This window comes from Crassostrea angulata, chromosome 4 (assembly GCF_025612915.1).
Source record: "Crassostrea angulata isolate pt1a10 chromosome 4, ASM2561291v2, whole genome shotgun sequence".
In the NCBI taxonomy this organism is placed as follows: Eukaryota; Metazoa; Mollusca; class Bivalvia; order Ostreida; family Ostreidae; genus Magallana; species Magallana angulata.
The window spans coordinates 24,445,630-24,470,262 of NC_069114.1; the positions used below are offsets into that span (position 1 = coordinate 24,445,630).

Below are 24,633 nucleotides of genomic sequence, written 5' to 3' on the forward strand. Positions count from 1 at the left end.
ATAGCATGACATACACTTGTTTACATTATAAAAATTGTAAACTGTATCTTGCTTACTACTTGACAAATACCATAAAAATTCACAGAGATGACATTTATGAAACAAAGTAAAGATTAATCAAAGTACTGAAGTACTGAAAGCCGGGCTCTTTGGTGTATCTTTATGCATATTGTGTAGTTAAGACTTAAAATCTCTCTAAATCTCTCTCTCTCTCTCTCTCTCTCTCTCATGCTTTTAATGTCGGCAAAGCGTCAAAGAGCGACCAAATTTTGTAAGCGGCTTTAAACAAAAATATGCCTGTCTAGAAGAAACAAATTCAACAGTTGCTGCCTTGAATTTTGCAAGAAGCGTTATATATTAATCCCAATTTTTTCAACGCACAGCAAAATAGTTTATGCATGGAAATTCATGCGCGTTGTATGTGTCCAACATGCATAGTCTTGTTTTTAAAACACTTTATTGATAAGAAAATAAAAAAGATAGACAATTCTCTCGAAATAAAAAAAAAGAAGAATCAAAATGCCAACACTTTTTACAACACTTGGCTCTTTGTGTAACTATTTGGTATAGCGGAAACTTTTACTTTGATGCTGTCTGGTTTTTTGTTTACTTTTGAAGTTGTGCTATTTATAGTAATATTGGCGATTTGCCTGCCTACAGCCAGGACTATGCGTTCATCAGAGCCCGGCTAAAAATGAGGAAAAATATTTCAGAATCTGTTAATAGATCTGATGTCAAAAAAGAATTGTTAACAATAATTCATTCTGAATAAGACTTTAAAATCTGTATCCACTCATTAACACTATATATATTATTCTAAAGGCATTTCAAAAATACGGAACCGGCTGTAATACAGATATCTCTGTTATTATCACTCTGAAAGGTGTTATTTTAGAAAATGGTCGTGGGTTTTTGTTAAAATATATGAAGAAACAATTAAGCGTGTATTTATAACTTGTTAAGATATACTACTTTGATGTAATGAAATAAATATACATACTTATAAGAAAACTCCAAATAGAATTGAAATTAATGTTAGAACACCATTCAGTAATTAGTAATTGTAACAAAGTTCTTAAATATTTCATTCTGATTTCTTAACAGAACATTTTTAGTTGTTCAAAACAGACAAAATATCCTCTAGGTTACATTGATGGACTATTACAACATTTTCTGTTCAAGTAACAAGATAAACTTTGGGCAGATTCGAAAAACGCATTTGACGTATAATTAAAAACAATGTAAACAATTGATTCTTTTCTTCAAGGAAATTGGAGTGTGAAAAAGTGTGAGAGTATGTTAGAGTTCTTAGAAGACTAACTAGGTGCACAAGTTACTTTGTGAAATGTATGTGATTGTGATTTTAAAAATGATTTTCAAGAAAAAATAAAATCTAAAAAAAAATAGAGAAATTCTTAAACTCAGATTATGATAATACCCCTCTCGATTCCCCATGAAATCACAGAATGATGAAATATTCTGATTTTATGTTTTAGTATGCTGTTGACTAAATAATTGTTCAGGTATGATGAGAACGATGGACTAAAAGAAGAAGGCTGGTGGGGAGAGAGGGGTGCTCATGGGGAAGACAAGCCCCCAGCTAGAGGCATATCGCCTCCCAGGGACACGTGGAGAAGCAATGGGGAGGATCGAGTACCATCAAGAGATAATGGTGATCGTGGGGGATTTGGAGAACGCAGAAGAGATAATGGGGATTTTGGGAGAGGTAGAGAAGATAAAGACTTTGGAAGAGGCAAAGAAAGGGAAAAAAACAAGCTCTACGAAATAAAGATATTTCGTGTAGTGTATTTAGTCAAACTGTGTTGTTAGCAAGCATAAGAAATGCAATGTTGGTTTTATTTTTGGGTACATTATTGTGCTACAAGTCCTTACATGATGAATTGTCTGTTATAGGTGAAGTACCAGTACAAATTCGCATGGGAAATCGAAGAAAAAATCGGATACAGAGAAAGACTTTAAAAAATCAAGCAAAAGAGGTGGGGATTAATTGAACGAGTCAACTAGAAAATGGTGATAAGTTTCTGAATGGAAATAAGTTTCAGAAATTTGGAACATTTCAATAAAAATATTTGAAGTAGCTTATTGAGTGACAAAAATTAAGTCCATTTGGATTTAATAATTCATGTCAAATATCATCATTGCTAAAATTTATGCTAGATTTCGATAGACACAAATGACTTCTACCTTAGGTGAGTGTTCCTGTACGTCCAACAGTAAGGGTTCGGATATTTTAAAACACAACCAGCCAAATTAGTGAGAGAAAAAAAGTTTTTGCAACTAGTAATTGCCTTTTTGAGGTTATTTTCTTACAGAATTTCATGTATTTACTAAACAATCGCAGAGTATAAGTAATTATTTTAACATGTACTAATAAATCCTTCATAAATCATTGAAATTTGTTAAAACTGAGATTTTATGTGTGTTTGGAAGCACAATATAACGCAATAGAACGAAAATAGTGCCGTTAAAAAAAAGACTCCTGACTTATAACATTGAAATCTTTATTGCCTAGATACACCATCGTGTATATACTATATACTTATTGACATAAACATAATTATCATTGAAACATGTATACAGTATATAAATTCATATTCATAATTATATTTATATGTATATTAAAGTTTATTCTTTGGAAGCATCTGACAACATAGGGCCGTTCCTTTCATTTCCGATCCCAACTCTGCCCAGATAAACGATGTTTTGACAATATAATTCTAGAACTACGAGCTCACTACATGTGCGGATATGACGTCATTAGTAGTCGTTCCCATACGGGTCTTCATCGTCAGAAGTAGGCAGACTTTTGCCGGTTTGGTTGTACGTGACATACTGCACTGGACATTGATCATTCATGATAAGGGACTATAAAAACAAAAAACAAAAAATTAATGGATTGAATGCAACAAATTTTCACATGTATCTGTACAGCCATCAAGTTTACTGCAACTGCATTTCCTCTACTCACAATTTCCGGAAGACTATCGGTACTGTTTTACAATGTATTTGGATTTTTCGATCCGTTGGGAAGCAATTTTACAATATGATGCTTTAACAACTGAGCCATTTCAGTCACAACAAACTCGGTTATTAAATGCTATATGCGACTTTGGCCAAACTATTGTCCTACGGGTTTCAAAAAGACATGAAATGCATTTAAATAACAGTTACGGACTTTCTGGAAAACCGCATCCCTAGAAACATTCCGTACGTATTGAGAAATTTTGACTTATCAGAGATGGTCAGAAAAACAGCTTCTAATAACACTCATCTACCGAAATATCTATTCAAAATGGCACTGGTAAATTCCAATTCTTAAAGACAGAACTTCAAGAAATGATTATGATGACATAGCAAAAGATTTATATATATTATTCATGCCTACCATCTTCTCCTCTCGTCCGGGGGGACTCCGGATGAAGTATAGGAGCGGGGCGTACAGCAAGTTAATTATCGCTATTATCCATAACATCCTGTGGAGACATAAAACGTTTAGGAATTAGAGGTAATGCAACAAAAGACGTTATGGGGGAAAATTGATCATGTATAATATAAAGCCCTTTTGTCTTTTTTAACGAGAGTTTAGTTCAACAAGTACCTTTATTTTGTAAATAAATCAAATGTAAACGTAAAAACAATACACTTTATTCAGAGGTATAAATTGGGTTTTACCAGTTAAATCCTATTTCTTTCACTAGTGTTCCGCTTATCGCTGGACCTGAATATTAAAAAAAAAAGTAAATCACTACATGTACATGTAAGATAACTAAATATATCAAAAACTCTATCTGTACAATCCAATCTCATCTCTCCCTCTCATTTTCTCTACCCATCTTTCCCAGTATTCGCTTCTCGGTACATTTCTTTTTCTCATTTCCCCATCTCTTTCTCTGGTTTGTCATGTTGTCAATTTTGTATTTACCTCCACTCGATAGATTATAAGTTGCATTGATTTATATTTAGATCGTTCTGCATTTAAGATACAGAACAGTTGGCCAATACAGAGCGGTTTGTTGGCTAATACAGCACGGTTTATCAGCTAATACAGTACAGCATATAGCTCCGCCTCTAGTAGCCTTGTACTGTGTTGCAAATACAAAATGGTAAACTTCAAAGAAAAACACCGCCTTCGTGTCACAAGCAAAATTTACACGACGGATTTGACTCCATCTTCTTCTTTCTATCATCCATCTCTCCTCTACATTTTCTCCAGCTTTCCTTTTTTCTGTTTTCCGTATCTTTCATTATATATGTAAATTCTTACCAAAGGCAAACCCCATACAGAAGGCGACGTCAGCTATGGCGTACACACTTCCGTAGACAGACACGTGACGTAGGTCCACCAGGTAACCCATGTGTGGCATCATGGACGAGTCCACCATTCCTGCAAGATATATTACTTAATTAAAAACACGATATTCAACACTAAAACACGCTGATTAGCGGACCAACTTTGATTGCTATAAACGTAATATAATTCGTTATAGGTGTTTAGCCCTCAACTCTATGATATGATTCGTTTAATGCGAGATTTTCGCTTTAACTGTGATTTGCTGCATTTGGTAGAGTACAACTTGTTTGCATTCTGAGCACTAGTCTTAATGAAGCTGACAGTCATGTGATCTTAGATACTTTACAGTTAATTATGTACACCATTGAACGCTCATAACAGTTAAACATGACTAATTAGCAGCAATTTACGTAAAAAAAAAATAAGTATATACACTGTATGAGTAACTTTAGGCAATTTACAAAACAAAAAACTTTCGGTAAATTTATGTAACCTCATGCGTTTACGTTACGTCCATGACTATATAGTACAGAGTCTGTGTAAAATGCCTTTACTTTTACACATCTTAGGGTCTTTAGAATGAAACTTTGATACAGATATGCATGCTTTCTTGTAACGAACAGCATTCTCCAACATTCTTATACTATAATAATTTCTTTATCAAAAAGGGAGACTATAAGTGAATAATTTTTTAAACTGATACATGTAAATAAAAAAAAAAAACATTTACCTATAGCAAAACCAAGTCCAAAGTTTGGTGCTATTAAATGATATATATTTCTAGAGAATGGAATCTGTTAAAGAAAAGAAAAAAGTTAACACATTGTTTCAGATTTTTTATTTTCAAATTTCCGTTTAATTGCATCTCTCTCGCTCCCTTATACTTTAATTTTCAAATCTTAATGTATATGTATAGAAATAGAATAAAGGGAGATGTGCGATAAAATAGAGTCGCCCAGATAGGTCTACTTACGGCAAATAAACAAACTCCTATAACAACCATTCCAATTAAAGAACTAAGCCATCTGGAAAATGAAATACATGGTTACACAATAAAACATTATAAAATATCAAGACTTATTGTTTTTTAAACATTGATCTAAAAAAATTAAAAGACAAAATGAAAAATTTGATAAGTACAAAACTATTTAGATATTCAACGTACATGTATATACATGAGAATATATCCTCATCTGATTAAAAATTATCAGGGCAAATCAACCATTAATTTGCATTGCCAGTTCAATTTTTTTAATCAAGTTGTTTCCAATGTTTTCTCAAAAGTTTAATTCAGAACACCTATTGTCAATATAAACATGTAATATTTCAACTAACTCAACTATATATTAAAACCCAATATTGATTTGAATTTAAATGCACCAAAAAAAAAAATACAACATAAACCGACATACAGTTGCCTCCTTGCACCTACCTTCCTATTTTGTGCGCTAAGGGGCCAAACGTGTTGGTACCTATAAGGTACGATATACTGGCGGGCAGGAACGCGGCCCCTGAAATCAAAACACTTTACAATAAATGCACCATCTTCTCTGGTCTACTCCTAGTATATGTCAATATGACATGACTTTTCTTTTAATAAACAGATAATCTATAACATTCTGAGCTGGAAACCAATATTTAGAAATTTTCAAGTTGATATCTTTTTACCGAGACTTATTGAAGTGCATGTACATGTATATGCACTCAAGCATGCGCACTTATTGATGAGAAGCGTATTAAAATAATATATCACATTGTCATGTCATTTTATCGCACAGAAACCCAGTAAATATATAATATTAAAAATTAACACGTGCTCCTAAAATTATCGGACATGCAAGAAATGAAAATAATGTGTATGGATAACCATTCAAAAGTTTAAATGTTAACTCATAGTTTCTTAGTAAGGTTAATTTGTTTCCTATGATATGCGTGTAACTATCGAAGGATCAGTGTATTTTGAAAGTATGTTACTTTGTAACGTTTACTGTGAATAAAAACGCATATATAAATAAAAACAAGAGAAAAAGTAAGGTAAAAAGAGAATTCTTATAAAGATATATTACAAAATCGGACAAAGGTTGTGACCGCTAAAAATGAAAGTTGATTAAATAGCATGCTCAAGGGAAATTTTAAGTTATTTACTTGTCAAGCGTAAATTAAAGTATAGAGATATTTAACGATACCTTGCTGCCACTCTGGCGAGTTCATGGTTTCGTACATCCAGATAGGCAGGGATGGTTCCATCATAGCTATACCCATGTTAGCGAATGTGATGGAGCCTTAAATAGAAACATGGTTGACAATATAATTATATACATTATATATAATACAAAATTATAACAAGGCTTCAAAATGACAAATAATACTGATAAGTTAACAGGTGTATCTTTGGAAGAAAATAATCCGTCTCTCTTTTAGTAGCATAAAAATACGAGATATTTGCATTCTGTACACATATATAGGCCTACACATGTATTCATAAACAACATTAACACAAACACTAAGTCCTGTTATGTATTATACTAGTATTATACTGTCTATATTTTGTTTTTATACGATTCCAATGAGTTACACCCGGGGTTACCTCCCCTGCTGCTATGAGGATGTAGAGGTTCTTCGTTTATGGGATGGGGATATAGAGATTTTGTTATAGAGAGGTGGGGTTTGGGTGGGGTGGGACTCGCCTACTACTATGAGGATATAGAGGTCCTTTGTACATTGGGATGGGGATGTAGAGATTTTTTATAATGAGGTGGGGTTTGGATGGGCGGGACTCACCTGAGGATATAGCGGTCCTTTATACATGGGATGGGAATGTAGAGATCTTTTATAGAGGGGTGGGGCAGGACTCCCCGCCTGCTAGGATGATGTACAGGTTCTTTGTACGTGGGATGAGGATTTAGAGGTCCTTTATAGTTGGGTATAGTGGGACTCACCTGCTGCTATAAGGATGTAGGGGTCCTTCAGGAGTTCAGTGAGCGGCGCACCCACCTGGGACTCCGGCTTCACCGAGGGCTGTAGCATGAACATCTGTAGGACTGAGAGAAGGACAGAGTTACAATAGTACAACAGTCCAAGGTATATGGATAAGAACAGAATTTCGTTGTTGATTTTACATGTATGTTGTTAAATATAATGTATATAATGGATTTAACATATATTAGATTTTTATGAATTAGATTTTGTCTAAGTTCACTGTTTTTCGAAGTTTCATATATAAAAATTTCATGGAATAAAGCTCCAGCTTGTCGAGAAACATTCAAAGGCTTTGTGTACAATAACATATATTTGTTGTTTCGAGTGGTGTTGACGCTTACCTCCGTCCAACAGAGCCAAGGAGGACAGGATCAGGAATGGTGCTTCCTTCCCCGCAAACTCGTACATGACGCCCCCAAACGGCGGCCCAACTGAACAAAGAGCAACCAAAGAAAGTTACGTGGAGCATACGCTCCTGCCTGCACATCGTTTGTTACAATTTAAATTGAAATAGTTTTACTGCACTATTTTTCAATACAAAATCATCAAATTAAAAAAAAATACCCAATTGCATGAATTTTATGAAAGTTGATGTATTTTTGAACATTTACCCTTATCTACACGTACAACTTACCTAGGACGCCCATGGCCAGGCCCCCCAAAGCCAGCCCCATGGCGTTCCCCCTCTCTTTGTCGTCCGGGTACGTCATGGCCAGCATGCCCATTCCTGGACGAAAAAAAAAAGAAAAATTTCAATTGTTATCATTTCGTTCACAAATTAAATTTTATTCTCATTATAACTAGCGTGGTTGATAAGTTTTTTATTAAGTGACTAGATTTTCAGCGATTCAAGCTTAATTTTCGTGTTGGAAACGTTTACTTTAAGAATGTAATGTAACACTTAAAATAGCAAATATCATATGGTTTATAAACCTTTGCTCGTTACATTTTTGGGGAATTCAAAAGCTAGTTTTTCTCTTACTATTTAAGACTCTAACTGAAACAGGAGTACTATATTGTTCCGAATAAAAACTTGTTTGTAAATTAAAAATGCCTTTCAACTTTTTATTTTTACAACAACTTTTGCAGCGATATGAATTTTTTTAAAAGGTGTAATTCAATATTAAAATTAACATTCCTTTTATAATATGTCTTTCATTTTTTAAAGTTCTGTTTCTAGAAAATTTTGCAGACAATAAAACAGCAATAAATTGCCACTATGTGCAGCACCAAATTTTAAAGCTGATTCTTGCAATGGAGAATTTTGATGGCTTTTGATAGCTTAATGAATTTGTCAAATGTGTATTGAGTTTCTCGATATTTAGGTCCTATTTAGGTCCTTAGAAAAATAATTAAGTTTTATTTGTAGATGAAAAAAATTTAACTAAAATTAACACAAATAAGAAACGCTAAAAGATCAATCACTTAAATAAAGAAACGGTTCGATAATAGTATTATAGCTTTACCTGCTACACTGGAACATGAGGACCCGATGCCTTGCACTGCTCTGGCCAGGAATAGGACCCAGTAGTTCTCACCAAAGGCAAATACTGATAAAACAACCAACTTGGATATAACTTTACAACAAATATTGATAGAACCATAAAACAGGAGGACGGGTACTGTAAACTTGATAGGGTTTCGAGATATTTTATGGGAATAAATGTGACCATGAAGCCTTCAAAATTGATATATAAGACGAAGTATGGGGTTTGTTGGTGTATGGTAATTAATGAAAAAGGACAATTAAGATTTAAAGTTACTTACTGACAGTAGAGAAAAACATGACCACGAAGCCGGTAAACATCGGGATCGTGTAACCAATCCTAAAATCAAAACAGCATTAAGAATCATTCAAACGAAACCTTGGACTTTCGGTAAGACGTAACTATCTATTTTTTGCATCAAAACAAGTTAAAAATGACGCTTGTTTTGAATGAAATATGCATAGATTGCGTAGTCTTAGACTATTAGCTCAAAAGCCAGACACATCTTGTTGATTTCAAAGAGCCATGGCTGAGTGGGCAGCAATGAAATAGACAGGCCTACGTCACATTGCTGTTTGACATATCGTTCCCAAACCCAAGCTCTTGGTAAAATGATTTTAGATCGTATTAAGGTTGCATGGGGCACCAGTTGATATTAATGTGGATAAAAATACATTATAATCAAAATACTTTCACTGGTTACAAATTTTGCAACATTTAGCCCAAAAAAAAAAGGTAAAGGTAAACATGATAAAAGCACCTGCAAGATTCGAACTTGACTTAAAGATTCGCGTAGATAATGCGCTCTCCCATTGCGCTACGCTTTGAATGACATAAAAAAATATCCGAGATTAACCCTGCTTTTATTGTTAATTTCAATAGGAAGTATGTCACAATATGGAAGTGTTCCAATTATCACCCTAAAACTTTTAAGGTCAAACAACCCTCTAACATGAGGGATAACTATCACAAGGCCAAGGAAACATGCCATTCATTTAAATGTATGAAACAGAAATTTGTCTAAGTTAGTCCTGCAGTGTATTGTTACATGTATTTTACAATATCAACGATGGCAGCATCATAAATGACATGCACATGAAAGTGAAAAAATTACGAATTAAACGGTGTAAATTCACAGAATAAAGTGTAAAAATTAAAGATTAAAGAGTACAATTTACAGAGTTAAGTGTGAAAAACAAAAGATAAAAAAGTGTCTATGTCGAACAAATATATATACGCTTAGGAATCCGTGAAATCAAGTCAGGAAGAGCAGAAGCTAAAGCATTGAAACCACAGGTGCTTGTGGACTGGACCGTGCACTACCCCCCCCCCCCCCCCCCATTTTCTATATTTTTTTTCAATTTTTTTTTATTTTTTGTATTAATTATCATTAATAACCCCTTAAACATGTCTCCAGCCGAAAAATAAAAGAAATATCACGACTTGGTAGCATTTTATAATCACACTCGTTTCCCCTATATATATATAAAGAGAGGAAACGAGTGTGATTATAAAATGCTACCAAGTCGTGATAGTTCTTTTATTTTTCGGCTGGAGACATATATAAGGGGTTGTTAATGATAATTAATAAAAGAAATAAAAAAAAAATGAAAAAAAATATAGAAAAAAAAGGGGGAGGGGTAGTGCACGGTCCAGTCCACAAGCACCTGTGATTGAAACTACTGAATCGAACAATTGGGGTTTTTTAAACACATGTGGACAACATTTTTAATAAAGCACTATCTATATATGGTGTTTATACGATTCCTTGATTTATAAGAGTTAACATTACTGAGTATTTTTCATCATTTAATTTGCTGCTGTGAAAGACATTCCATAACATAGTGGCATTACTGGTAATTATTATCTTTAATAGTAAATTATTTGTTCTAATAGATAAGAAAGTATTAGTAATTATATAAAACTGTACCTGAAATGGTGTTTATACGATTTGTTAATTTATAAGAGTTCACATTTTATTTTTTAGTTTTTTTCATCATTTATTTCGTTGCGGAAAAAACAGTCCATAACATGGTGGCATTACAACAATACAAGTACTAGTATTATCATTAATAGTAAATTGTTTGTTCTTAATAAAGTATTAGTAATTTTGTGAAACTGTACAGTAAAATGCACTTATATAGAGACGTAAAAAGTTTTATTTGAAAATAAATAGCGGGTTTTTTTTATCATTTACATGGTATGTTATAACTGATTAACAACCATTGTGCTGTAAAACATTATGACACATTACATTTGTTTTTCTTCATTTATCCAAACCCAATTATTTTTATCTGTTGGATTCAATTTACAAGTTTTGTTGTTCCAGTAGACACAATCTTTTGCCTTTTTCACTGGTATTTCACACTTAACCCGCTAAATAGCAAACAGGGACGGTGTAACCATCGTGCAATGAAGAGAGATTGATTGTGTTAAGGTCGAGTACAATTCATATAACCAATAGCACGGCGTGATGGTAAATTTGGGATCGTAATCGGGTCAATTGCAAATGAACTTGTAACAGAGAGCAATTTATCAAAACATCGGAACCATACCGTTGTTGAAAACAGTCAGGGAATCATACAAGACATCGTCATGATATTACAGATAAATGTAATCAGTATTAGGACGGTGACATTATATTACAGATAAATGTAATCAGTATTAGGACGGTGACATGATGTTACAGATAAATGTAATCAGTATTAGGACGGTGACAGAAATAATAACAAGATGATCAACGATGATTGAGATCGTGTAAGGGATCTACCGATAACAGACATTGCAATATTGATACTGTGTAACCATCATTGAAACTATCGCATCAGAAAGCTGTGTCAATTGCTGTCTGTAACATTCTATCATTGCGGAATCTTGCTGTGACCACAGAGCATGGAACTCTGCTCCTTGCTTTCTCGTGTTTGCTGACATAGTTAGAGGATTTTCTTTATTAATCAATGTTATGTTGGGCCATCTTAATCTCAGAGAGAGAGAGAGAGAGAGAGAGAGAGAGAGAGAGAGAGAGAGAGAGAGTTTTCAAGACCAATGTAATTGATTGATTACATTAAACTAATTCAGATCTTCCAGCACATGGGATGGGTAAAATAAAGTATTCAAAAACCTTTACAAATTAGGTTCGTAATTCGAGGAACAGTTCAAGTACTGTGAACGGTTGGAAACCAATAAAACTTTCCTGTCAACACTGTGCCTACTTAAAATGGTTTTACCCAATAAAGTAGCTTGATTAGAAAATTAAGCTCTGCTTTGATCAAGCCACTTTTAATAACTTATAAAATCGACTTTTACTGAAAGACATCTAATGTACGGACTGCCAACAGTTCTAAGTGAGGAGTTATGATTCGACTACTTCATTATTTCTACACCATTAAGGCGCTGACTGGGTCCTTGCTTTCTGAAATAAAACTATCCAAGGCAAATAAAAAGCAGAGACATTGATTGAACATATACCAGTGATTAAAAGAGATTGCAAAATGAATACCTCTATCTTTAGTACAAAATGAGACACACACCGAGTTTACAAACAGTATCAATGGCTTTACACTAATTGCGGCAGAAGTCACTCTCAAATGACGCCCGAGTTTGATGCAATTACCGCTGTATTACCCGATACAACAAACACAACTTCAAACGCATTCCTAGCAAAGTAATGGGCGCCGGGACTGACCAATTTGAATTCACTAGTTTTGAAAAGAAGTAGTCGATTATTTTCCCATTTTATGAATTTCATAACTTTGAATTGTATTGAACGGCATTGCTCTTTCGGATGCACCCCAATAATTGGTAAAACTAGGATGTCGAGCATTTTCTGTGGTTCTAGATTTCTTGTTATGAATTATCCATTCCTTAAATACATGTAGTATCAACTATTCGCATGTACATGCTTTAGTAAACTTTCAACCATGTTTGGGTTTTTTTTAAATCTCTGATACTTGTACTTAATAAATCAAATTCACACGAAATCCCAGAAGGCTCATTCAAGATTCGAGATTCGATATATATGTATGAGATTCGAATATTCTCTCTCTCTCTCTCTCTCTCTCTCTCTCTCTCTCTCTCTCTCTCTCTCTCTCTCTCTCTCTCTCTCTCTCTCTCATTTTACCTGTTCGTTAGGTGACCAACAAAGGGATTAGCTATCAGCTGTATCATGGCTTTGGATGCAAACATCAGGCCCACTTTCACGTTCTCGTTGGCCAGTTCCGCGTGGCGCCTCGTCTCTATCTGAATCTCGTCGTAATCCGGGACAGTAATGTTAACAGTCACATTAGTACAGTCACTTTCTGTGTAGCTGAGTCTCTTGTTGTAAGACCTGACCAGTCTCTGGAACTCTGACTGCTCGGGCTCATCCCGTGAGACACACGCCGTGCTCAACGTGGTACGGTTAAATGTCTGGTTCACATACTCATAGGGGTTCTCCAGCTTCCGTAAGAAATTTGGGATGATGGGTACTGAAAGATGACATGCAAAAATAGGTTTCAGTAAAGGTGTTCTTTTTTAACGATATTAACTATTCGTCAAATTATTCTACGGACAGTTTTGTGAGTGTGTCAGAAAAAAAGTTAGAAAGCGAGAGAGAAAGATTTTTTTCCTTTTTATCCAGTGATTGGGAAGTGATCCATTTGATATAAAGAGGTTTTAAAAAGATAGGCCAGACACCCAGACAAAGTACAAAGAAAGGGGGCGGTGTGACCACCTGTGGGAAGGTGCGTGTACTGGATACTGACCGACCACAGAGAGGAGCATGTTGTCCAGGAAGAGAGCGATGAAGACGATGACCAGAACGAGGTTGCGAGACTGGCGACACCTGTTGATACATCCTGACACCTTGCTAAGGGAGACCACCTCTTTTACTGTCATGCTCTCACATCCGGATCTGCAAATAAATTCAAAGCAGAGAAATTAACGATGGAGAAAGTATTAGAAATATTAACTTGTAGGTACAAGTTATTTTAATTTGAAATGTTATATTTCATGCTTGATATTTATTCTTCGAAACAGCTGCCTCTTGACATCAAGAAACCGCATCAGACCAACTTAATCATTATATTCAAATTCCTAAATGTTTTAAGACTATCAATGACATCGTTTTTTATCAAATTGGTCAAATATGCATGTTAAAATTGTCCTTTATTTTGTGTTGCATCATATAGTTAAATTTAATTAAATAAGTCTTTTCCAAGCTGTCATACCGAATATGGGGCATTGTAATCTTTCTTATACTTGCATACAGTCTTTTAAGACTTAGTCGTAGGCAGGTCTTAGTAGAGTTTTAAAACCTTTATAGGACTTTAATGGGCCATATATTAAAATTCATAAATCAGCTCTTAAAACTGTATTGTCATCTGTATATACCATGTTCGATTGTTGATGGGGAAACAACTCACAGAGAACTCTTGTAATACATTTATATAATTCCTTATTAACTTTTTATGCTTTACAAAATGCTAACAAACTGCAAAATCTCCTGTAAACAACAGACGTCTTCGCAGATTGAAGAGATTTGTAGCTATGAAACATTTACATTTAGACGAAGAGCTTATAGTCATTTACGTAAAACCGAACGACGGAATGGACTCAGTGGTCCTCACAGAACATCAAACTCTTTCCTCTTGGAAATGTCAATGACCATCCCCTGTGTCTCCGTATGCTCGAAATATAAAGAGAAAAGAGAACTTAACTGCAGAGCCAATATAGCCTGAAGTATCCTTGATCCCTCTGACTTTAAGTGGTTTCTTCAATGAATGCACCGTACATGTATATACATGTAATACTTGTGTGTGATGGGCGATTGGTTTTGCAAATTGGGTTTGAGATACATGAAAAAAATATGTATAATTACCAGTTGTATTAATGTATTAGTATCTGTTAATTTGCCCTCAGATGTATGACATTTGCAATCACTTGCGCTGTTAATTGACAGGTGTCGATCACAGGTCACTTGGCGATCCCATCCGTAAATAGCTGCTGAAAACTGTTGTAACCCTAGACTACCAGTAGGTACATGTTTTAACTATACCACTAGATACATTGACTGATGTATAGGCAATATTACATAACGGCGCTGTCAACTAAAAGTAATAACTAATTAAATATATGTTGCTAACAAAACTAATGACAGATGGAATTTACATTAATAATGCAATGTTTACATTTATCTAGAGAATAGCTTTTTGTGGAGAAGCTGAGTACAGGCCAGTGTTTGATTGTAAAATCGGCAGACATCGTATAGCGATATGTTTGATTCAAGCGTTATATGACATAATAGAAACTGTTATGATAAAGACATCTTGACACTCAACTATCTTTCTTATTAATTAAAAAGTGAATATGATTCTGGCGCTTCTATTGAAACAATGTAAGTGACTCTAATCTTATAAAGTCCGAACCATGAACGAACGTTTACTAATTCATCAATTCATGAACATAGAAATCAGTAATCCGACTTCAGATTCTGAGACATTATAATAACGAAGCGACTGCGCCCTTGAAACTTTTTTTTCTTCATGTGTGTACGGCCACAATTGTTACAACGCACTTTGAAAAATTACGCACTTTGAAAAAAAAAATTTCAAAGTGCGTTAATTTTGGGACCAAGTCAATGCACTTTGAAATAATAAAAAAAAAATTCAAAGTGCGTTGATATCGTTGATGTTAACGCACTTTGAAAAAAAAATTGTTCAGAGTTTAGTCGAATATAGTTATCAAAAACAATATGATCTTTTAGAGGATCAGTGCGAGAACAAAAAAACTCACACCCTAAAGCTTATTTTTAAGTTTATAATAATTTAATGTTTGTCAATGTTCAGGTAATTTTTTTTTAAATGAAGTTATTCATATATTTAGAATTTGAAAAGAGGGTCTATGTGGAAACACTTAAATATAGATTCTTTAACATATCATAGGAAAAATTATTGTTTGACATGCTCGGATTTATTTTTCAATATCACTGAACTTAATTTACAATAAAGCGTATTTTGTTTCCACCGATTTTTAACATTACTCTAAGTTGCTGAATATCATATATGTTTTGGAAGGAAAAAAGAGGGGTAGGGGACCTTCTTCCTGTAATCAATGAAATGAAGTACTGGTAATTGACCTGTATCCTTGGCTAACCCCCACAGCTATCTCCGTTTTAAAAGACGGTAATTTAGATTCATTAGTGTTAACAAATCATCATACTATCAACAAATTAGGAATTTAATTCCAGAATTTGTGATTTATACTAATTTTTTTTCAAAGTGCGTTAAGTGTCTCGATACTAAAAAATTCATGACGCACTTTGCAAATAATTTTCAAAGTGGGTTAACTTGGTCCTTGGAAATTTTTTTTAAAGTGCGTAATTTTTTCAAAGTGCGTCGCCACAATGGCCCCTTTGTCTATGCTGTCAAAAAGCACGTCTCCCAAAGACATCTAAAATAAAGTAGAGTGTAAAATTATTTCTTAACATTAATATTGAATGTGTACATGCATTTGAAGGGGAATAACACACATATTGATGATCTAATCATGTACATGTATATTCTAGTTCATATTTTCAAATCATCTTTTAGATCAAGGAACTCTGGAAAGTTAATAAATATTTAGTTAGAACGAACAAAAAAAATCAGCTCTTACGACTCAAAAGTTTTTTTTCTTTCCTTGAAATAGCAAATTCTTTAATAAGTAAATTCAATCCACTTCTGCACAAAAAAGTAACGACCGATATACAAATGTATGTCGGTAAATCACGTTCTATATACCGGACACCCTCATCTAGTTCACCACTTGTTTTATCTAGTTTTTTTTATGGGGGAGACCTTTAATATTTGCTTTGTAATATTCTAACCAGGTTCCATTAAAAAAAAACGCTGGGAATAAGAATAGTTTGAAAACCAAGCACCATCCGAGCAACCCTGCGCGGCATTGACGGCGAGTAGGGCTCCCATTTCAATAAAACCTTGTTCATTAGATTATTTTACAAATTGACAGAGCGTAAATTTACCCGCATGTTTGAAAATAAGTGTGTTCGTGTATTTTTTCTAATTGCTCAAACGATCAATGTAAAAACAGATTTGATGTTAAAAGCCGATAGACATCTGTGTAAGTTGAGTTTAGAGAAATTGCTGGCATTGTTCAGGGGGTTTTGGTTTAACATCGTACGGAATTAATCTATAGAAGTCAATACTTCGTCTGTCTAATAAAGAGAAAAATAAACATCCATTCTATTGGCTTATAGATCTATATGTTCGACCACGAAAATCCATGCCATGACAAACGGTTTAGTCGTCGCTTTCCAACGCTCTGGAAATCGTCGACCTATTGGGGGAAATCAAACGAGTGGTTCTCGCTTAGGCGACAGACAAAGACTCGATTAGTTTGTTATAAAAAGAACAATTATAAATGGCAGATTTTGATTTTAACAACTAACCAATATGTTTACTTAGAGGATTCCTGTGAGCGGTGACTCGGCAAATCGATACCAGGGGTGTTTAAGTCGGGCTTACGCGTTTAACCTCTGTTGAGAAATAGGTGCGACGAACAATTCAAAAGATTGCAATCATTTCCTATTTGATAAAACTTTTGACTGGTAATTGTTCTATAGAATAGCCAATAAATCAGACATCAAAGTCGTAATATGGACCGCATTGAAAACTTGCTTAAACATACTCACTTCTTTCTAAAACAATGGCATTAGTCTGTCAATAAAAATAGAAATTAGATCAACTTACATAATAACTTAATTGATAAAATCATAACATCCTAAAATTTCATACGTTCTCTTCATATTCTTTTCCCTTAAGATAATATTAATTCTAATCAGAGGTATCATCGTTGTAATTTTAAAGAGGTTCTTCTTTTATGATCATGGAATGCCTTCACGTTAATATTCATTACATGGAATTGCTTCTTATTCATGTCTTACATTTTTTGTATCCATATCAATTCAACTTATTTGAACATTTTAGAAAGTAGACAAATATAGGATCGCCCCCATGTTTAACCTTTCTACCCCAGCAATACAATTCCTCAGTAATGACGTCATTGCCAGACAGCAGACGATCCCAAGTTTTAGCTAGCATTCAATTCTCTGCTTTTTTAAATGAATAATTAAGGGATGTTTTCTAAATGGCATAAAAATGCAGACCATCAAGAACTAACGAAGCACAGGGTTTCCCACAAATAAATAAGATAAATGATCAGTTTTATTTCTTCATGCAGAAAAACAATGTTTGGAAAACTCGATCTGCCTTCAGAATTTAGTTGAAAGGTGAAATCAAGCGAGATCTTTTTGGGTGAAATTTTCGCCTGTTCGTAGAACAATTATCAATACCATACGCATCTGGTTGACAAGAAATGATCGGAAATTAAATGCCACACACAACTGTTCGCTAATTCGTGGTGGGACCGCTGTCCAACGCTATTTCCGGTTTGACCGCGCGGATTCGGACCAATCTACAAGCATTGAGTTCTTATCAAATATTCATAGAATCTGCGTAACTCAGTAATGCAAATAAACGGCCAGCTTCTCTTACGTCGTCAGGACATGTATCTCTTTTGTTTAAAACAGAAATGTTAACGTATCCTGTGTTGATTTTAAATTTGATCCCTCAACTTACGACGTGACACTTAAAAAATAGTTTCGTTACATTGCATAACTCTCTCTCTCTCTCTCTCTCTCTCTCTCTCTCTCTCTCTCTCTCTCTCTCTCAGTATTGAATTTTATCGCATATAATCACATGTATACTCGCACATTTTCTGAAATAATGTAATAATGTCTTTCAACAATTTGTACTGAAGGTCACTGGTGCCAAAGCGACATACCCAGTAACGTAAGACGCACTCGATTGAGCTGTTTTTCACACCCGATGTATTTACGTTTGATGTAACACTACAACATCCTGTACGTGGCAGAGGAACAGACGTTGAAAATCTTTATTGGCAGTCATTTTTATGAACGACATCCACTCACCATTGGAATAAATTGCACATGTACTAATTAAACTTTTACTAATACAACTCATAGAACAAATCCCTTTTTTGTAATTTTATTTTATTGATCTGGGGGAAAGTCACTTGTTACTGATTATAAATTTTTTTCATATTTGTGGGCGGGCTGGAGAGGTGTTAAACAATAGCCTAGGTGGCATGGTTCATTCTAATTAAAATTATAATTAGATTTGTAAATCTTAATTCTGTCATCTAAATGGCGTTATACAAGCGTATCGCAGAGAAGCGAATTTACAATTTTATTAATATCAAATATAAAAATATATCGCAGTTTTTTAAATTGTTATACACTTACTTGAGATATTGTGTGATTTTTTATTTATTTATTTATTTATTTATTTATTTTTGAAGTATTAAGTAAGTATTATTTATTCATATTCATTTGCACAAACATGATGTACTTGTCACTTTCTGTGGTCATAAGCTGCAGACTATAGCCATTGTTCTGTGCCGTAATGGTCATGTATAAACAAGTTCTAGAGCGCTAAAAGCCCGAATCTCGGTCGTAAATTGGACAAGATTACATTAAGACAAGACATAATTAACATTTAGCAGGGAACCCCTCTGTCTCTGAGAGAGCTGTCCCGATAGAGTGAAAAAAATCCTCGTATGTTTGTTCGCTATTGGAGTGTTCGCTCATACGCGTATTTGTCATGCATTGAATTTCGTATTTCTGCCATAGAAGGACATTTATATTCATAGAAGTCCAATTTTTCCCTGGCTGTGCTACGTTTTATCTCTCTTAAAATCTCCTCAGTGTCACCAAAGTCCAGGGTATTGGAATAGGACCATTGATTCAGGGCTCACCACTCCACAGGGGGGCAACGAGGATCAGGACCATTACATGATAAATGAGAGAGAGAGAGAGAGAGAGAGAGAGAGAGAGAGAGAGGAAGGAGAGAGAGAGAGGAGAGAGAGAGAGAGAGAGAGAGAGAGAGGTGGTATGGTATGGTATGGTATGGTATGGTATAAGAAGTATTAGGAATTAGCAGATAGCAAAAGAAAACTAGTAAGCATATACGTAAATATTGATTGAGTGATGGAATCATCATTTGATTATCCGATTTTTTTTTATTTTATAACTTGTGAATCTAACTTTAAAAATACAAAAGTTCAAAAGTCCGCAAATAAGTGAATCAGACTGTTGTTCAGATACAAGAATAGTCATCAAAACAGACGGCTTTGGAACGAAGCATCGTCTTTTCTTTACGACAGCATTAACAAATCGAGGCTTACAAGAGAATATTTAATTGGACATCAAAACATGAGTCTGAGGCCTGTCTATTTACTTAGAGAATAAGTTGGTGGACGTAATGCTCAATAATTAATTTCCTTAAGGGGTGCAGACAGTTTACGATTTTGACATCGAATAAGCGATGCTTTAGATCGATCTGATTCTAAAGAGTCTGAACAATCGCTTTAGTCCTAATGCGGTGTGAATAAGGCTCACAATTATTATTATTTTTTATTATTATTTTTATCAATGCCCGACCCACATTTCTAGACATCGCCATTGATTATGACGTAAGCAAATTGTTGGGTGAGCCAATCTTTGCCCAAATCGGATTTTACAAGAATCGGAAGTCCGTGACCTCCCATCAAAGTATCCTCCATCAAAAAATAGCCATTCCATTGTTGAGTTTATCATTAAGATCACTTTGGTTGTATGCATTTGAAGCATTATGATATTTTTTTTTCTTCGAGATTTTTTTTAAGGTTGTCCTTTCACGTACTTTATTTGATTGTCAGCCGGAGCAAGTTCGCTAAAAGTCAGACAGGCAATTGCTTGGCGCAATGAACAGGTCATTGTTAACACGTAACGGTTGTCAAATTAACAAGCTGCACTTTCCTTGTTCAGTCTCAGAGATGTCCCGCTGATAATCAGAGTCACTTAGCTGTAATTAACACCAAACCATTTTCTTTGTGTAAAATTCGTACGCATTTTTTATTCATTTCGCTAATCCATTAATACTAATTTTTTATCTTTCCTAGAAGGTAAAGAAAAGAATGATATCGACATTGCATCAATGGGAGGGGGGGGTATTTCATAAAAAAATATTCAATATATATACATATAAAAAAAAATTCCAGACTTACGACTGTGATATGGGATAGTACAACAATTCATCCACAATATATTCACCTCCTAAAAACGTATTGAGACTTTGAAAGCAATAAATCTGGATAATGGCGTTTTAACCGCCCATAACAATAACGTACACACTACAAGCTGTCACAGCTATAGCTTCTCTCGTGATTTTAAAAAACATGTAAATTATAAAATACAGGACAATTTTGATATCATTTTACTATATCACTCTATTTCAGCCCTTACATACCCACGAGTCTGATGAAGACACCAAGAAAAACAGCCTCCTACAGGGATCCACAGAACACGGCCTCCTAGTGCGTGTTCGATTTGTCAAACAGTATGCAGTTATATAAATATTAATCATAATGTCCCCTGCCCACGCAACACACGACAAGAATCCTCCTGCATCCATCCGAATGAACCCCTCGACCATCCCCTCCCCCTCCCACGTACTGCGTGGAGACGGACGTCAATAACTGGTCTCACAGATTACTAGTATTCGGCTTGGATCGGGCCAAGTTTTCAAAAAATGGATGTTTTAAAGGCTTTCAAATACATATATATACATTAATTCTTTCGTTAACGTTAGAAATCTATAGGAGGAGATCATTTTCGAACAAAGCAATAAGAGCGGGAAATATTCGATATATTTAAAGCGACGGTATACTTCATCATTTAGTCATTGACATTGATTCAACCTATTCTATGCAGAACGACAATGCCAATATTAAAACAAATACATGTATATTCATTCTAACTGGTGTTGAATAGACCTCTACCCCAAAAAGTGTTAACAACATAGCAGGTACACGTATACCAGTATTCACGTATATCTTTCTGTGATAGAAATATTAGTAAACGAATATCTCTAAATGCGTTTCTTGTCGCACTCAAAGGGGTTCCAATCCCGGTAAAATTTTCGCATACATTGTAGCTTTTATATTCTTTCTTAAAGAACCATAACTGAAATTTTACTCTAATTTACAATATCAAACATTTCCAAAAGTATAAAGATACATGTATGTCAGAAGTGTGGAATTAGTCTTCTTAGCCTTGACCAGTTTTTACTATTTGGTGATGGGGTGGGGTGTAAAAGCGGGTATAAAGAATTTGGGGTTTGTTTGTTTTTTTTTTTTTTGTTTTTTTTTGGGGGGGGGGGGGGTGGGGGGGGCATTCTAAATGTATAGTTATTGTGAAGAAAGTATAGTATGTGTGTGTGGGAATGTTAAATTGAGAGGGGGGGGGGGTGGGGCTGGGGAGGAGGTGAGTAGAGTTGTACACGTAAACAAATCTCCTTGACATCAGTTCTGATTTATTGCTACCCTATAAAGTAAGCTGAAGGGCTTTATAACGCGATAGTCGGTGATAGTCTGTTAGAATTGACGCCGATCTCAATATCAAATCACGGACTTCTGTTTACAGCACTTTATAATTTTACGACGTAGTTCGGAAGTCCGTAATTGTTCCCTATTTGTTCGACCAGTATTGATCAAACAGTTTTTAAAAAAATCCTCAAAATTAAAGAGATATAAAAGAGCACTGTGTCCCAAAAGAGATTTTTGCTGAATGATTCAATATGTTTTATCACGATTTATAGGAATAGTTTCCGTTTTTGGCAGGTCGACAAAAATTGTAAAATGCAATTCAATCTTGAAATGTCATATAAAACCAGTTTAATTTTAGAAATAGAGACACCGGTTTTTTTCCCTCTTTTTATTTTCTTCTTTTTAAGGGGACAAGTGGGGGTTTTCCAAAACTTAATCATATCTTCAAGTGATTTTATATTATTTATCGTATAAAACATCACACGGTAAATTTACTAAATAATTCATCAACCTATCGAGAAATCTGAATAAAAAAGGAAAACAGTACTCACCAAACTCCGATATATATTCACAGATCTATCTCTTATGCTCAAATCATGACTAAAGGCATTTACTCCTTATGAACTAATTGTTGCAATTTTGTCACCACAAACTATTTCACCGCGCAAGTAAAAGCTTTTAGCCCGACGCTACCAGAGAATGCATTCAGATATATCGGTGTCGGAAGTTGTAAGTTACAACCACGTGATTTTAGAGGAGAGGAGGGCGTCCATTAGAATATCAGCAAGTTCTTCAGCTATATAAGTACGTCCTGTTTATGCTATTTTTCTATATAGTTTCTCGAAGTGTATTCTGACAAGGGGGACAAACAAATGAACATATTGAGAAGAGAGAAGAAAAAATATAGTCAGGAGCCAGAACATCAAATTCTTCATTCAAAGAGAGGATGTTGATTGCATCGATGGCGCTGTCACAAAAGGGACCCAATATTCCATTCAAAAAAATCTGTGTATAATCGGCAGCAAGTCTATTAATGAATGCGATGTTTGGCTAACTTATTGACAGTTTTCATGAATAGCTGGAGAAACAGTTCGGTTCTATACGGATGTGGAGAGAAATAGACGAGGGTGCCCTGTATATTGGTTTATTAATTAACGGTCGATGGACGCAACTAAAATAATTCTTAAAAATAGAGCAATACTGTCCGCTCAAATAAACCGAACTAGGTCTTAAGTTTAACAGCCCAACCGTTTTATGTGCATATGTTAGCTTTACAAAAACAAACCGCTACTATCTCTATTTTATGTTTTGTAATATCAATCAACAAATAATGCTTCAGTATCGGGTAGATTTTGGAGGCAATAACGACTGTGTCCTTAATTCAGGGGTGTTTTATGGATCTGCGAATTCCAATTTTTTTTTTTTTTTTTTTTTTTAATAATTTATTGTTTTTGTTCCATACATACTAATGTTGACTTTAAGAAATTCAGTTTTTATAAATTTTATACACATGCATACTCACTCACACACAAGTATATTTACATACATTATTCAATATTAATGGTAAATGGTTACTTTGCTTCCAAAAAAACACAAAATCCAAAAAAACAAAAATATGAATATGATCATATTTTTTAAAAATCTAAACAGAACGGACAGAACCAAGTATCAAGTATCAAAGCCACGTTTTTTTAGACTTCTGAGCACTCTGTTAATGATGTGATGCAAAGCAAGAGCCTTTAAGGAGGTTGGGCTTTATTACACAATTACACAAATTACCGATAGATTCAAGTCTGATATTTAGCTATATATAGAGAAAATTTCTAAATATTTTAGTTTTAATATTTGAATATTTTCCTATCTATCTTTATATTCTTCATAAGGAAATTAATATAGTCTGGAAATGGCCACAACCATCCAATTTATTGTATCAGATATCCATTCAAAAATTCACATGAAATAAAAATGTTTAAAAACCCAAGCAGAAACTAGAGATCACAATGAGACACTGGAATCAGCTAAACCGAAAATCCAAATAAGAATTTCCGATGTCTGAGAAACACTCTTTTCAAGTGTATTACTATATATACAATGGACACACAACTTGTGCCTGATGTATTTTGAATCTTTTTTTACTAAGGGCGGATTGGGTTATTTTTCCTAATGGGGGTTTTATTTCAGGTCGATTTTTCCTCAAGAATCTCTATTGTAGGTCGTTTTCCCGCAATTTTCACTTGAAAGTAAATCGTTAATACGGGCATATTCTTGTATAAATCAAGTCTAGAAATATGCCTAGGTCTGTACTGACTTTTCAATAATAAACATTTTTTTCAACGTAAATTTTTAAGGAATGTAACTAAAACCTTAGGCAGTAAACTTTCATTTTTTTTAAATAGTAAGCCCTATCCTATTAAGTAACTTTCATTTTTTTTA

The 24,633-nt window shown here is 34.3% G+C and overlaps 2 protein-coding genes across 3 annotated transcripts in view; one reads left to right on the top strand and one right to left on the bottom strand.

The window, feature by feature from the left end:
- Positions 1 to 2,389, top strand: part of LOC128180255 (eukaryotic translation initiation factor 3 subunit A-like) — a 101,226-nt gene extending 98,837 nt beyond the window's left edge. Inside the window, 2 exon segments of the mRNA XM_052848216.1 lie at positions 1,524 to 1,726; positions 1,915 to 2,389. Coding sequence (XP_052704176.1) covers positions 1,524 to 1,726; positions 1,915 to 2,012 — 301 coding nt within the window. The 3' untranslated portion in view covers positions 2,013 to 2,389.
- A 116-nt stretch (positions 2,390 to 2,505) lies between these two features.
- Positions 2,506 to 23,121, bottom strand: LOC128180264 (synaptic vesicular amine transporter-like). Of its 2 annotated transcripts, none has more exons than XM_052848233.1 (16): positions 22,752 to 23,121; positions 13,521 to 13,669; positions 12,899 to 13,244; positions 9,059 to 9,117; positions 8,758 to 8,841; positions 7,926 to 8,018; positions 7,633 to 7,722; positions 7,252 to 7,353; positions 6,499 to 6,594; positions 5,745 to 5,823; positions 5,286 to 5,337; positions 5,043 to 5,106; positions 4,286 to 4,405; positions 3,694 to 3,739; positions 3,407 to 3,494; positions 2,506 to 2,886 (listed from the first exon to the last, which is right to left on the bottom strand). In XM_052848233.1, exons 2-16 carry the CDS (start codon positions 13,651 to 13,653, stop codon positions 2,779 to 2,781), a joined length of 1,560 nt encoding a protein of 519 aa, XP_052704193.1. In that variant the 5' UTR covers positions 13,654 to 13,669; positions 22,752 to 23,121; the 3' UTR covers positions 2,506 to 2,778. The 2 variants fall into 2 exon arrangements, with proteins under 2 accessions (XP_052704193.1, XP_052704194.1); XM_052848234.1 differs by lacking the exon at positions 22,752 to 23,121 and adding an exon at positions 21,123 to 21,274.
- Between the last annotated feature and the right edge of the window lie 1,512 nt (positions 23,122 to 24,633).

Bases quoted from the DNA above. Each gene is read 5' to 3' on its own strand.
- LOC128180264 (XM_052848233.1), bottom strand. From the start codon at position 13,653: ATGACAGTAAAAGAGGTGGTCTCCCTTAGCAAGGTGTCAGGATGTATC. The intron at 8,842-9,058 runs GTAAGTAACTTT...TTGTTTTATCAG, and splicing joins CATGTTTTTCTCTACTGTCA to TATTTGCCTTTGGTGAGAAC. The intron at 5,824-6,498 runs GTATCGTTAAAT...TTTTGATTTCAG, and splicing joins CTCGCCAGAGTGGCAGCAAG to GGGCCGCGTTCCTGCCCGCC.